General features: G+C 48.4%; 3 protein-coding genes across 3 annotated transcripts; all 3 read right to left on the reverse strand.

Moving 5' to 3' along the window:
• Window positions 1-6: 6 nt before the first annotated feature.
• V8C40DRAFT_280992 (Alpha/Beta hydrolase protein) lies at window positions 7-2,194 on the reverse strand. The gene is made up of 2 exons (XM_083221504.1): window positions 1,946-2,194; window positions 7-1,884 (listed from the first exon to the last, which is right to left on the reverse strand). The coding sequence occupies exons 1-2, from the start codon at window positions 2,165-2,167 to the stop codon at window positions 505-507; spliced, it is 1,602 nt and encodes a 533-aa protein (XP_083070769.1). The 5' UTR covers window positions 2,168-2,194; the 3' UTR covers window positions 7-504.
• Window positions 2,195-3,817: 1,623 nt separating this feature from the next.
• Window positions 3,818-5,792, reverse strand: V8C40DRAFT_250798 (glycoside hydrolase family 43 protein). The gene has a single exon (XM_083217052.1). It carries the CDS (start codon window positions 5,538-5,540, stop codon window positions 3,903-3,905), a length of 1,638 nt encoding a protein of 545 aa, XP_083070770.1. The 5' UTR covers window positions 5,541-5,792; the 3' UTR covers window positions 3,818-3,902.
• A 385-nt stretch (window positions 5,793-6,177) lies between these two features.
• Window positions 6,178-10,817, reverse strand: V8C40DRAFT_276163 (ABC transporter type 1, transmembrane domain-containing protein; the record flags this gene model as incomplete). The annotated part of the gene is made up of 15 exons (XM_083220814.1): window positions 6,178-6,826; window positions 6,883-6,963; window positions 7,012-7,630; window positions 7,699-7,763; window positions 7,823-7,873; window positions 7,921-7,992; window positions 8,057-8,255; window positions 8,309-8,539; window positions 8,595-8,757; window positions 8,817-9,511; window positions 9,579-9,812; window positions 9,884-10,163; window positions 10,244-10,470; window positions 10,533-10,742; window positions 10,784-10,817. The coding sequence occupies 15 exons, from the start codon at window positions 10,815-10,817 to the stop codon at window positions 6,178-6,180; spliced, it is 3,810 nt and encodes a 1,269-aa protein (XP_083070771.1).
• Between the last annotated feature and the right edge of the window lie 526 nt (window positions 10,818-11,343).

Raw genomic sequence — 11,343 nt, forward strand, 5'->3', positions numbered from 1 at the left:
TCAGAGATGTGCAATCAGCAGTGCGGGGAGATGCATGATACCAATCATCACGTGTCGTCATCCCGCAAATATCACAGATTCGGACTGAGAATCATTCATAAATCACGTCCCAAAGATACTCGTAAAGTTCAGCGAAATCGAGTAAAAAGTGATATGTAAAATTTGGCTAAATCATCATGAAACAGACATTATGAATCCCGGAACAAATCGGACGATAAGCGAATGTTTTGACTCGGAAACCGGCTTCACTCACCCGAATTCGAAGCCCAAGAGTCAACCACTGTTGTGATTCAGATGTGAGACCAGCAGGGCAGTGAATTTAAGCCTCATTTTCGAAGTAAGTCATTACCTCATCTTTTTTAATTTTACAGATATATACTAGCGATTCATTTGTTTGAGCATAGATGTCCAGATGGCCAACAGCCGCAATAGACAATTTTCCCCCCCAAACAGCGCATTTCCTCCCAAGTTGAAGCTACTCGACAAATGCCTCCCTGAATACCCTCACATTGTCAATGCGATACCATTATTCGTCCAGAAATCACACCGCTGCCTCAAGCCTGGGTCAACGGGGATCATCTCCGCCTTGCCTCCAGTCTGGAACGTGAGACGGCTTTGAGCTCTGTCAGACCACGCCTTCCATTGGGGGTATTTACTGGTAGGATAGCTGTATTTGCCATTGGGGTTGTAGTATTTGATAAAATTGAGCCAGTAGTGCTGCATCGTAGGTGAAGCAGCGGCGTTGATTTGGCCATCCTGATAACTCGCCGGCGCACCGTCAACGTAGTTGGCGCCCCAGAGAGCGTTCAGTTCGACGGTGTGAGGAACACCCAATCCAGAGGCCACTTGATCAGGATCCTCGACATTCCATCGATAGACCCAAGAATCCTTTCCAGCCCTGTTCACGACAGAGCTGATATACATACCGGGACACATGTAACGAGCCTCCTGGTATACATTGCTTGCGTGTCTCCAGTAGCAGCCAACTGCAGGGCAGCTCGTGTTCGGGTTGGGATACATCTCGTTGATCTGCCCAAGCATCTCCAGAGTGAGCACAGGATATTGATCCAATACATAACTGTTGCTCTGCTGGAGGGTGGCGGTATCTTTGGGGGCAAACTTGGTCCCTCCGTTGGTATCATCGCCATAGATAGTAGGCACCTTGATAAACTTTCCTTTTGAGAATACTCTGTATGTGAAGTCCTGTACGAATTCTTGATCAAGAACAGGCAGCCACATATAGTTGGGTGGGTTAGCCGCTCCAGGAAGAGGAATATTAAAATTTTGTGTCTGAAGCTCCACCGCCGTCTTATTGCGCATGCAAGCGAGGTTGTCTTTGCCGACACAACCCACACGAGTTGCAAACTGAGTGTACATGTATTGAGATTGAGCCACCGTGAGAGTCGTGGCGAACGATGGGGACTCTGCGATTGCAGCATTGAAAAGCCCTCGGTTGATCCCATTATTGGCAGTCAGGTGGTATGTAACACTGGCGGCGCCAGCACTGCTTCCTCCCAGAGTGACATGATTCGGGTCACCACCAAACCGGGAGATGTATTTCTGCACCCATTCCAATACCTTGCGTTGGTCACGAAGGCCGTTATTGGGGAGAATTTTATTACTGTCTGTCATGAAGCCGTACGGGCCAACACGGTAGTTGAGGCTCACAACTACGATATCGTAGCCGCTGTTGATGATCAGGCCAGAGGCATTGGTGTTGGGATTTGAGTTGAGGTTGAAGCCACCACCTTGTATATAAAGAAAAACGGGGAGTTTCGAGTAAGCTGTGGCTCGAGTCGGGGCCTGGACGTCTAAGAACAAACAGTCTTCTGACGTAGACTTGGCTGTGGGCGTACCACCAGTCGCAAGACAGTATTTCCCATGCTATGTTAAATATTAATAATGAGCTTCATCAACGCCAAATGACCCTGGCACAGAAACTGACCTGAGTAGCATCTTGAATACCTTCTGTACGGAGAGGGTCTTGTGGAGGCGCAAACCGCAGCTCGCCTAACGGCGGTGCAGCGTATCTAATCCCCAGCCATTGGCTCACGCCATTTGGAAGAGCCTGTCCCTTATACACAGAGTATCCAACATCCACAGTTTCCTGGACAGCTCCCGCTATTGATAGCAGGAGAGTGGAGACGAGAAGACTTTGTGCCACCATGTTTATCAGCTGGGTACTGAGGTGATGAGGCTCCAATGTAGAATTCGAGTCTCAGACGCGATACTACCCTGCTATATATACTTACACGCGGCCAGCCAGATATTCTATGCAGAACCCCAGATTATACTCTATCCACTATTTGGCCACCAATCGGTCGCTTACGCTCTCAGTTTGCCCCCCTTGCAGCTTCTCTCCAGCCATACACTCCGATCCCAGTATACGGCTAGACAAAACTGAACGTGCGGAAGAAGGCCGATATGGAGTTTGTGGGGAAGGCCAAGATCGTTTTTGCGGGGGAGATTATGATCAAAGCGCGGGGAAGTTATATGACATGGTGTACGGACGATGTCGGGCAGGCCGTTGGATGAAAGATAGAAGTCGTGAGTAGAGAGGGGAATAGTAGTGACATGCTCGAACATCCGAGGAGGGATACACTAGGGTTTGGAAGGGAGAGATGTCCAATTGTTCAGCCTGACACGACGAAAACGGCTGAGGGCTTCCGGCATCTCCAAGACATAGACCCGCTACTGCAGCCACCCTTCTCATCTCCTGTGGAGACGAATTTAGGATTGTACAACTTAGAATCTTACTAGAATGAACGGGCATTCCCCCATTAGGCAGCTCATCCAGATGCCGCTCCGTCATATGCCGTGGGTCGGATGGAGTCACGAAGCAAGCTCGGGATGCTGGTGATTTAAGGTCTAATCCACTGATTTAGTCAATATGCTTAAAGCATAGAGTTGAAGTTATTTGTCTTCTCTTGTTCACACATATGGAATGGATGAGGCATTAAGTCATACTAGCGGTATACAGAGTACAAACGGAGGTGCTCATGCCCCGAATACCGGTTTGTATAGTGAGACAGTTTGTTATGAACCAGGCTGAGACATGCATGGTATTACGGAGCACTGATCTTAATTTAGAAAGCGAAAGCGACCGTTCAGTGGTCTAAGCCTGTAGTACATATGTATGATGCCATATTAATGTTGACCCCCCAGCTCTGATGCTACTTACAGTTTCACCGCTAACAATATGGAAGTCGTAGACGGGCTCCGACATTTTAAGGAATAATGTTGGATCATAGACATATCCTGGCCCATTGGATACTATTGATGCTATAGCACCTAGGTAAGGCTTGTTTACTCACCATCTTGACGTAGTAGAACGTAAAGAATAAAACAGGACTTCTCTGGGAGAACGAGGAGGTAATGCATCTTGAAGGCTAGATTTCTGCCAAGACGTTGGATGTTAGACCAATTCCAAGTTTCTCCAACAATATAATTGCCGAATAAACCGAATCGTCCGAATCAACCGAGTTTGCCAGCCAATGGAAAAAACACCACCCTCGGAACGCCAGATGCGGAGAAAAATAAATGTTGCCTAGTGCTTCCTCGTGGGTTGCAGTTCCAACGTTGCGTAGCGTGATGAGTGCCAAGCCGCTGCCCGTTGTTCGGTTCAGGCCCGCCTTCTACTCCTCCTTGGAATCCTAGACACCACGTGAGATTCTGGCTGTGCTGCGACGTTAGCATGGGGATCAGCACAAGAAGAATACCAATGATGGATCTAGTAGATGTAGATAAATCTAGTAGGCATAGGCATATTTAATGGAAGTATCGTCGGAATGGATAGACAAAATACGGAGACAGCCTACTAAGGGGTGACATCGGTGTAATTAATACATATCACGACTATAGACTAATATTTTCCTATCTGGTTCTTTTTCGAATCCCAAGGCCTAGACTGCGTATCGATCAGTCGCATCATGCGCAGGACGATACACGAAATAGTCAAATGTAGCCTTCTTCTCCGTCCCATTCAAATCCGAGCAAGCAACCCCGACAAAAGACCCGGTGAAGCTCCCATGGGCCTGGTGTCCACCACACTCGTCCGACACAATTGAGGCATCCAGCACAGGTCCAATCTTCTGTAACTCTCCTTGTTGTTGGCCGTCGCCGGCAACAAGAGCGTAATAGAATTGTAGCTCACTCCCGCGAATGGTAGCCACCAGCTTGACTTTTCCCTCTGCGGGAAGACTTGCGAAATAGGCATTCTCCCCAACATCAGTGAGCTTGCCATCGGGCCAGGATGCCTCTGATCTCATAATCTGGATTTCACGCTGGCCGTCTGAATGTGCTGACACGGCGAGATAAAAGAAATTGTACCGGCAATAGTACAGCGTCAAACCAGCAAACTGGCGCTCGTCTTCAGGCGAAAAGTCGACAACTGTTTCAGCGTCGAAAGAGAAGTGCGTCTGCCTCCGAGCCACTAGAGACTGCTCGTACCAGGAGCCAATGGATTCCCTTCCTGTGAGCACAAGCTTGCCATTCTCGAATGTGAATAGCCTCTCCGGCTCTGGCGTGCGCAGCCATTGGAAGTCTTTATGAAGCCCGTCCCGGAAATCATATCGTATCTCCTTCCAGTAGGCTTCCTCATCTCGCGTTCCTGGTACTTCAACATCTAATGACGGAACCGGGCCATTCTTGACATATAGCCAGTCGTCTTCACCCCAGTATGCCTCCTGCAAAGCCGTCTCTCGCCCCAACACGCATCTCCGCTTCTGTCCAATTGGTCGACCAGAAAGATGCACCAGATATGTCTTTCCATCAGGAGTGTCTACGAAATCGGCGTGCCCCGCTCTCTGGAGTGCCGCAAACGGGTGGTCCCTGGAGGATACGATATACTTTTGCGGATGAAGCTCATAAGGACCCCAGATGCTCTTCGATCGTGCAAGCGTCGCGGCGTGGGTATATCCGGTGCCACCTTCAGCCGTCAAGAGATAGTACCATCCGTTTCTCTTATACAGATGGGGGCCCTCTACTAAGTCAAGTTCTGTGCCATAGAAGATAATCTTCCTAGGGCCAACTAACTTGCGTTGGACCGGATCAAACTCTTGCAGTGCAATCCCTGAAAACGTTCTCGGCCTCCCTCGGTGGTCTTGGGTCATGTTGACGAACCACTTTCGGCCATCATCGTCGTGATATAGAGAAGGGTCGAAACCGGACGAGTTGGCGTAGATGGGATCAGACCAGGGGCCTTCAATCGCCGGCGCCGTCACAATGTAGTTGTGCGTGTCCTTGAACGAGCCATCCTTGCGCTTCACATCTGTATACACAAGCCAAAACTTCTCTCCATCGTGTGTCAAGCACGGCGCCCACACTCCGCAGCTATCAGGCTCGCCGCGCAAATCGATCTGACTCCGCCGGCTCAGCGGACGGACAACAAGGTCCCAGTTTGCCAGGTCCTTGGAATGGTGTATTTGAACCCCTGGATACCACTCAAATGTCGATGTGGCGATGTAATAGTCCGTGCCAACCCTCACAATGGAAGGGTCAGCATTGAACCCTGGCAAGATGGGATTGCGAACCAATGGCATGGCGAATATGTATGTTGTCAGTTGTCGATTGTTCTATCTGTCCATCATCCGGATCGTATTTATCAGATTCCTTTTCTACTTTTCAATCACATCGAATCCATCTTGTATTTCTTCTTCCCTCTCCATACGCAAGCGCGAAATCGGCGCCATGAGGAGAAGCTCCCCAACCTGAACTTAGCCGTGTGGAGAAGTCTGTAATCAGCCTGAAAGTTGAATCTCCGCATGAACGCGGCGCCTCCCCGTAGCTTAGTCTTCATAGTCGTAAGAAGAACAGCACCAAGCCTCGAAACATCATCTTTAATACGAACTGATGCTAATACGAAAATGATTACCAAGGCTCTTAGCCAATAGAGATACCCCACCTTTGAACGCCTCGTATTTATCCGTGAGCTGACATGGAGCGCATGATAGTTGAACCACGGTGCGAGCTAAACTAGGAATTACGGTAATATCGGTCACCATATAAGCTTAATTCAAAGTCATCCACTCTCTTTGCATGCTGTCTGAAGTATCTGTTTTCAAAATCCACGGCCACTATGCATAGCCTCTAGTTCACTAGAAGCTCCATTAACATTACTATGAAACCTCACATCTTATTAGTTGTAAAATACACCACCAAGAGATTCAGAAATACACCCTACTCCGAGTCCGCAAATGTGACCGCGTCCTCATACCGACCAACCTTTACCACTCTCCCATCCGCGACCCAAGCAACCATATCCTTCTCTGGCCTCATCCTTCCCACAAGCCCACTCAGCCGATGAGCTACAATGACTGCCGTATATCCTGCTTGGATGAATTCGCTTTCCAAAACATCGTAAATGGCTGCCTCTGTAGCCGAGTCAAGCGACGAAGTGGCCTCGTCCAAGAGGAGAATCGGCTTGGGTGTATCAGTACCAGGATAATCCGACTTGGCCAAAGCATGCTTGCGAACTATGGCACGAGCCATAGCAAGCAGCTGTTGCTGTCCCACTGATAGCACGGGCAGTGTGGAGAATTCGCTATTCAGTACTTCTGCTAGTGTGTCACTCCTGCTCGAAAGCGCCGACCAGATGCCAACTTTTTGTAGGGCCATCTGAAGGATTTCATCAGAAACGATGGAATGGGGGTCTAGGTTGAAACGCAAGGTAGCTTGCGGTATCAAGAATGGCTCTTGAGTGATGGTTATAAAGCATTTCTGTCGCACAATTGACCTAGGGGTGCGAAGCAAGTCTTGTCCGTCCACATTGACTACTCCAGTACCATCGATCAAGCGCAGCAAAACAGCGAGGATTGTACTCTTCCCGCTAATGCTGACTGTCAGTCGTCAAAGGACAAGAAATTGGTATTGTGAGATTCTTACCTGCCAGTTCGGCCGCAAATGACGAGCTTTTGGCCAGCCTGAATATCGATGTTGACGTTGTGCAAGATTTGATGATCAGAGCTGCCATTATTAGTGGTTGTAAATGCAGTTATACTCGGGCAAACTCACTTATACGAAGCATCAAGATCTGCAATGTGAGCTTCTCCCTTGGTCGGCCATCCAGCATATGTCACAAGATCCTCTCCAGGTAGATCCTCCCGAGGAGTAAACAACTCCACGTTTCTAAGTCGTGCAATTGCACCAAGGGCCACCTCAAGAGACGTCCAAGACTCCACCAGTCGCACCAAGGTTGTGCTAGCAACTAGAATTAAGTTGAGCGCTGCGCCGATATCTCCCCCAGTCGTAGTCCCCCTCCATTTCACAGCAAGAGCAATCAATGCAATCGCAATTCCGTTCACCATCAAGTTAAGAACCAGACTCAGCCACCGCTGAACGCACATGAGAGCATAACGCGGTCGAAGGGACCAGTTCAGGGCATCAAGACTCTTCTGTTCGGCTGCAAAAGACCAGCCAAAAGATCGTATTGTGACGACACCTTCCGCTGTTTCTAAAAACCACTGGTAGAGGGATGACAGATACTCGAGCTCGAGGACTCGCAGTTGGCGAGAGGTCCTGAGGTAGAGTCTCTGTATGAGGTAGATGGCGACGACGCAAATAGGAAGACTGAGAGCGAGCCATCTCTGAATATTGATGATGAGCACAAGCTGGCCTAGTATCTTGAAGATTTCTATAGCAAGAATAATGAGTATCAGTAATGATGCGGCGATTCCCAATAAGGAGTAATGAGTCTCTCACGAGTACAAATAGTTATCAACGCAAATGGCAGTTGTCTATCCACATAGGATATATCTTGACTAAACCTATAGTTGGCAGTCAGCCTCGTTCAGTAGACAGCCAAATACTTAGTCGATCTTCATACCTGTTAAGGATAACACCAATGTCTGTAGTGGAAAAGAACAAAAGCGGTGCACTATGAGAATTAGCATCTTTTACTCCAACTCTTCCCGTTCAACTTACCCAAAAATCGTCCGAAGAAGAGATTGGTGCAGCACCGCACCAGACCTCGGGGCTAACATGATGTTTGTACTCCTACAATGATTGTCAGACCGGTGGTAAAAGTAAATTGAATCTTGACATGTTCCTCGTGACTCACCATGTGCTGCCATTTGTTGCGGTCCAAGCAAGAACGGCGAGCAAGAGATAACCAATCATGTAATAAGTCGATTGGTCTGGAGAACCTTCTGTCCACCACTTTAGTAGATACTGCGGAAAGAACATTCCAAAGGAATACCCTGCCGAACATCCAAGCAACATAACCACATTCATTACACCAGCAGCTTTAAAATAGTATGCTAGCCAATCCCATCAGCTTAGTTTCTCTAGCACTTCATGTGGTCACACTTACAATAAAGCGAGAAGTCGCCCGTTTTCCGATACAGATCCTCTTCGGCATCCGCGTTGGACTGCGACGTCCTCTTAGTGGCTTTGAGAATGGCTTCCGGTTTCTTCGCTGTTTCTGTGAATGTGAATTTAGATAATTCAGATAAAGAAGACTTCAGCGCATCCCAGGATCCTCGCGATGCTATGCGACCTTTTTCGAGAACCAATATCTCGTCTACGACGTGGAAATGCTGGGCTGCCAACGGTTAGCCTCATATAAACACACTAGAAGAGGTATACTAGGGACTTACCGGAGTTTGTGACCAAAAACACCGCCGTGTTATTCTTCTTGAACCATCCATTCGGTCCAAGCAAATTATCAACAACCATATTCTCTGTGTTGCCATCTAAGGCGCTAAACGGATCGTCTAATACCACAATGTCGTGAAGAGAGTATACTAAACGCGCAAGGGCCTATATACATCATAAGATATCAGCTTCATCCGGCACAAGATATGGGACTCTCGTCTTACCAATCTCTGTCTTTGCCCGCCGGAAAGATTGATCCCCCGGCTGCCAACAATAGTCTCATCGCCTTCAGGGAAAGTGCCCAAATCATGATCGAGACAACAAGCACGAATAGCAGCATTATATCTCTCTGTATCAATGGCTGTAGAAAATCCGCATACTATCTGCTTGACTTTGCCGGTTGGTAGCCACGCCTGTTGGTCGCAGAATCCTATAGATGCTGAAGAGACTGTAATGGAACTTTCAGATGGCGCAAGTTCACCTAAGATCACTCTAGCAAGTATTGATTTACCACTTCCAACAGGCCCAGAGCAGGCAGTTATAGATCCTCGGTGAAGCACCAAATTGATGTTGTCCAAAAGGGTTTCTTTTGTTGATGTTGATTCTACTGTTACTCCATTAAGAGCTACAGCAGCTTCTGTGGTATCTGCTCCCAATGCGTCCGCAAGTCGAGGCATAACACGACGCTTGTCTGTACGAGGTGACTCAAGTAGATATGCTTGGATTCTCTCGAAATTGGCCGAGGTTGCAACAGCATTGGGCACAATTGTCATAATCATGTTTGCAGGTTCAGTTACGAGGGCCAAGATGGCAACAGTCGTAAACGCCGTGCTGACACTCAGTTGTGAGCCTTGGAGGCGAGCCACAATGGCATACACCACGATGGTGGCGGCCGGTGCAAAAATTCCAAGAGCATTTGCTATTTCAACATCTTAGCATCTGCAAAACACGCAAAGAAGTCGAAACGGAGAAGGACCGAAGCTTACCACTCGCGTTATAAATGGCATTCATCCAGCGAACTCTCTTTGAGCTGTTGATCTCGTCTTGTCGCAGCTTTTCAACATAGTCCATCATCGCTCCCGATACTCCCAGAGCCTTGACGCTTTTCATCGACCCAAGGATAGAGCTCAGGGCCGATATCCGCCGCTGGGTGGCCATATTCCAGCCCTTTTGTCTGGAACGAATGTTTTTCGCCACATAACGGCTGATCTGAGAGCAAACTGATACACACCAAATTCAGCCACCAAGTTACTACTGCACCAAGAGTCTGGCCTCACGCAGGTCGACTTACAGATAATGATGATAAAAGGGAGTGGAGCCAGCCATTTGACTTCTCGAACCAGAAGGATTATGCCAAGCACAAGCTCAAAGAGCTTAGCCCAGGCTTCGTGAAACATCTTTCCTGCCTCAGCTGCACCATTGACGTCTGTGCTCATGATGGTTAATACTTTCCCAGTATCGGAAACGTGCGAGCCGATGGCCAATGTTTTGTTGTAAATTAGCGTCGTGAGGCACCCGCGAATCATGAGCTCGAGCTTGTTGAGACGATGGAAGTATATCGATGATGAGAACTAGGATGAAAATAATCAATATTTGTTTTATGCAACGGCATTGAGGCTCTCCACTCATGGTTTGAAGGCTTGATGCTTACCGTCTGGCCCAAGTAGACGACAACAGCCACCACTATCAACCAATATCCCTCATTGATATCATCTTCTTTCGTATATCCCTGAACAAACCGAACGGCCTTTTCAATGAGTATAGGCTGACAACATCTGAAAGCGACAAGGCCTAGACGCGGGAAAGTGGCGGAAAGAAACGGCCCTGAAAGACTCCGCAGCAAGACTTTCGGTAACGTCAAGATGGTTTCAGGTTTTGCTGTTGCAGCAGGTCAAAATCGTACAAAAGTCTATAAATACGTCATAAAACCTATAACTCACATCTACTATCCCATGATGGCAAGATATCCCGGCGCAGGCGCTCAGCTTCCAGTCTACTACCCAGAGGCGGTAGTTGACTACCGCGCAGGATGCTCCTGTTTCCCCGACTCAACAATCCATTCATCCACCAGAAAAGCAGAGAGCTAACCAATCCGGCAGTTTCTTCTGGGGAGTGATTGCTGTACTTTGGGGTCAATATGGATGTTTTTTCTTGAGACTCGATCGTCAATATCGCAAGGCGAGACGCAAACCCTGCCACCAAGGCCGCATTGGTTCTGCCGCCATCTCGAATCTCAGAGAAGCCGGGGTAAGTCAACGCAAAGGCATCCCAAGCACATGTGAGCAGTAGATAGAGCACCGTGAGAGTAGAAGGGCGAATGGAACGCTTGTGCTCTGCCACCGACAGCCAAACCAAACCGGCGGACGCAACCAAGGATGCACTGCGCGAAACAGTCTCCAACCACTCTTTATGCCCTTCTGACAGATTCAGTGCCAAGTCAACAAGCAATATCGCGGGTAGAGTCAAAGCTACGAGCTATTGTTTCACAACATTCAGTCAGCGGTGGCATGTCAGCAAGAAATGCACAGCGAGGGGTGATGCCTACGGGTTTAATGACAGCGAGCCAATTCGGCTTTATTTTGACCGACTCATGACGCAAAGCCCACAGCCGGTATGAGCCAAGAGCGATGAATGCAAGTGAGGTTGCCAAGGTAAGTGAGAACAAGAAGGATATGTCAACATGAGATGCCATTGTGCATCAACAATTCAGGTCACCCCTCAGCACCCACTTTGCTTGGGCATCTCACTCAA

The sequence above is a fragment of the Trichoderma camerunense genome (genome assembly GCF_050948025.1).
Source record: "Trichoderma camerunense strain CBS 138272 chromosome Unknown V8C40scaffold_14, whole genome shotgun sequence".
Classification (NCBI taxonomy): Eukaryota; Fungi; Ascomycota; class Sordariomycetes; order Hypocreales; family Hypocreaceae; genus Trichoderma; species Trichoderma camerunense.

Excerpts from the sequence above, each read along its gene's own strand:
- V8C40DRAFT_250798 (XM_083217052.1), bottom strand. The coding sequence starts at position 5,540 with ATGCCATTGGTTCGCAATCCCATCTTGCCAGGGTTCAATGCTGACCCT.
- V8C40DRAFT_280992 (XM_083221504.1), bottom strand. The coding sequence starts at position 2,167 with ATGGTGGCACAAAGTCTTCTCGTCTCCACTCTCCTGCTATCAATAGCG. Across the intron at positions 1,885-1,945 it reads GTATTCAAGATGCTACTCAG|CATGGGAAATACTGTCTTGC; the intron begins GTCAGTTTCTGT and ends TATTTAACATAG.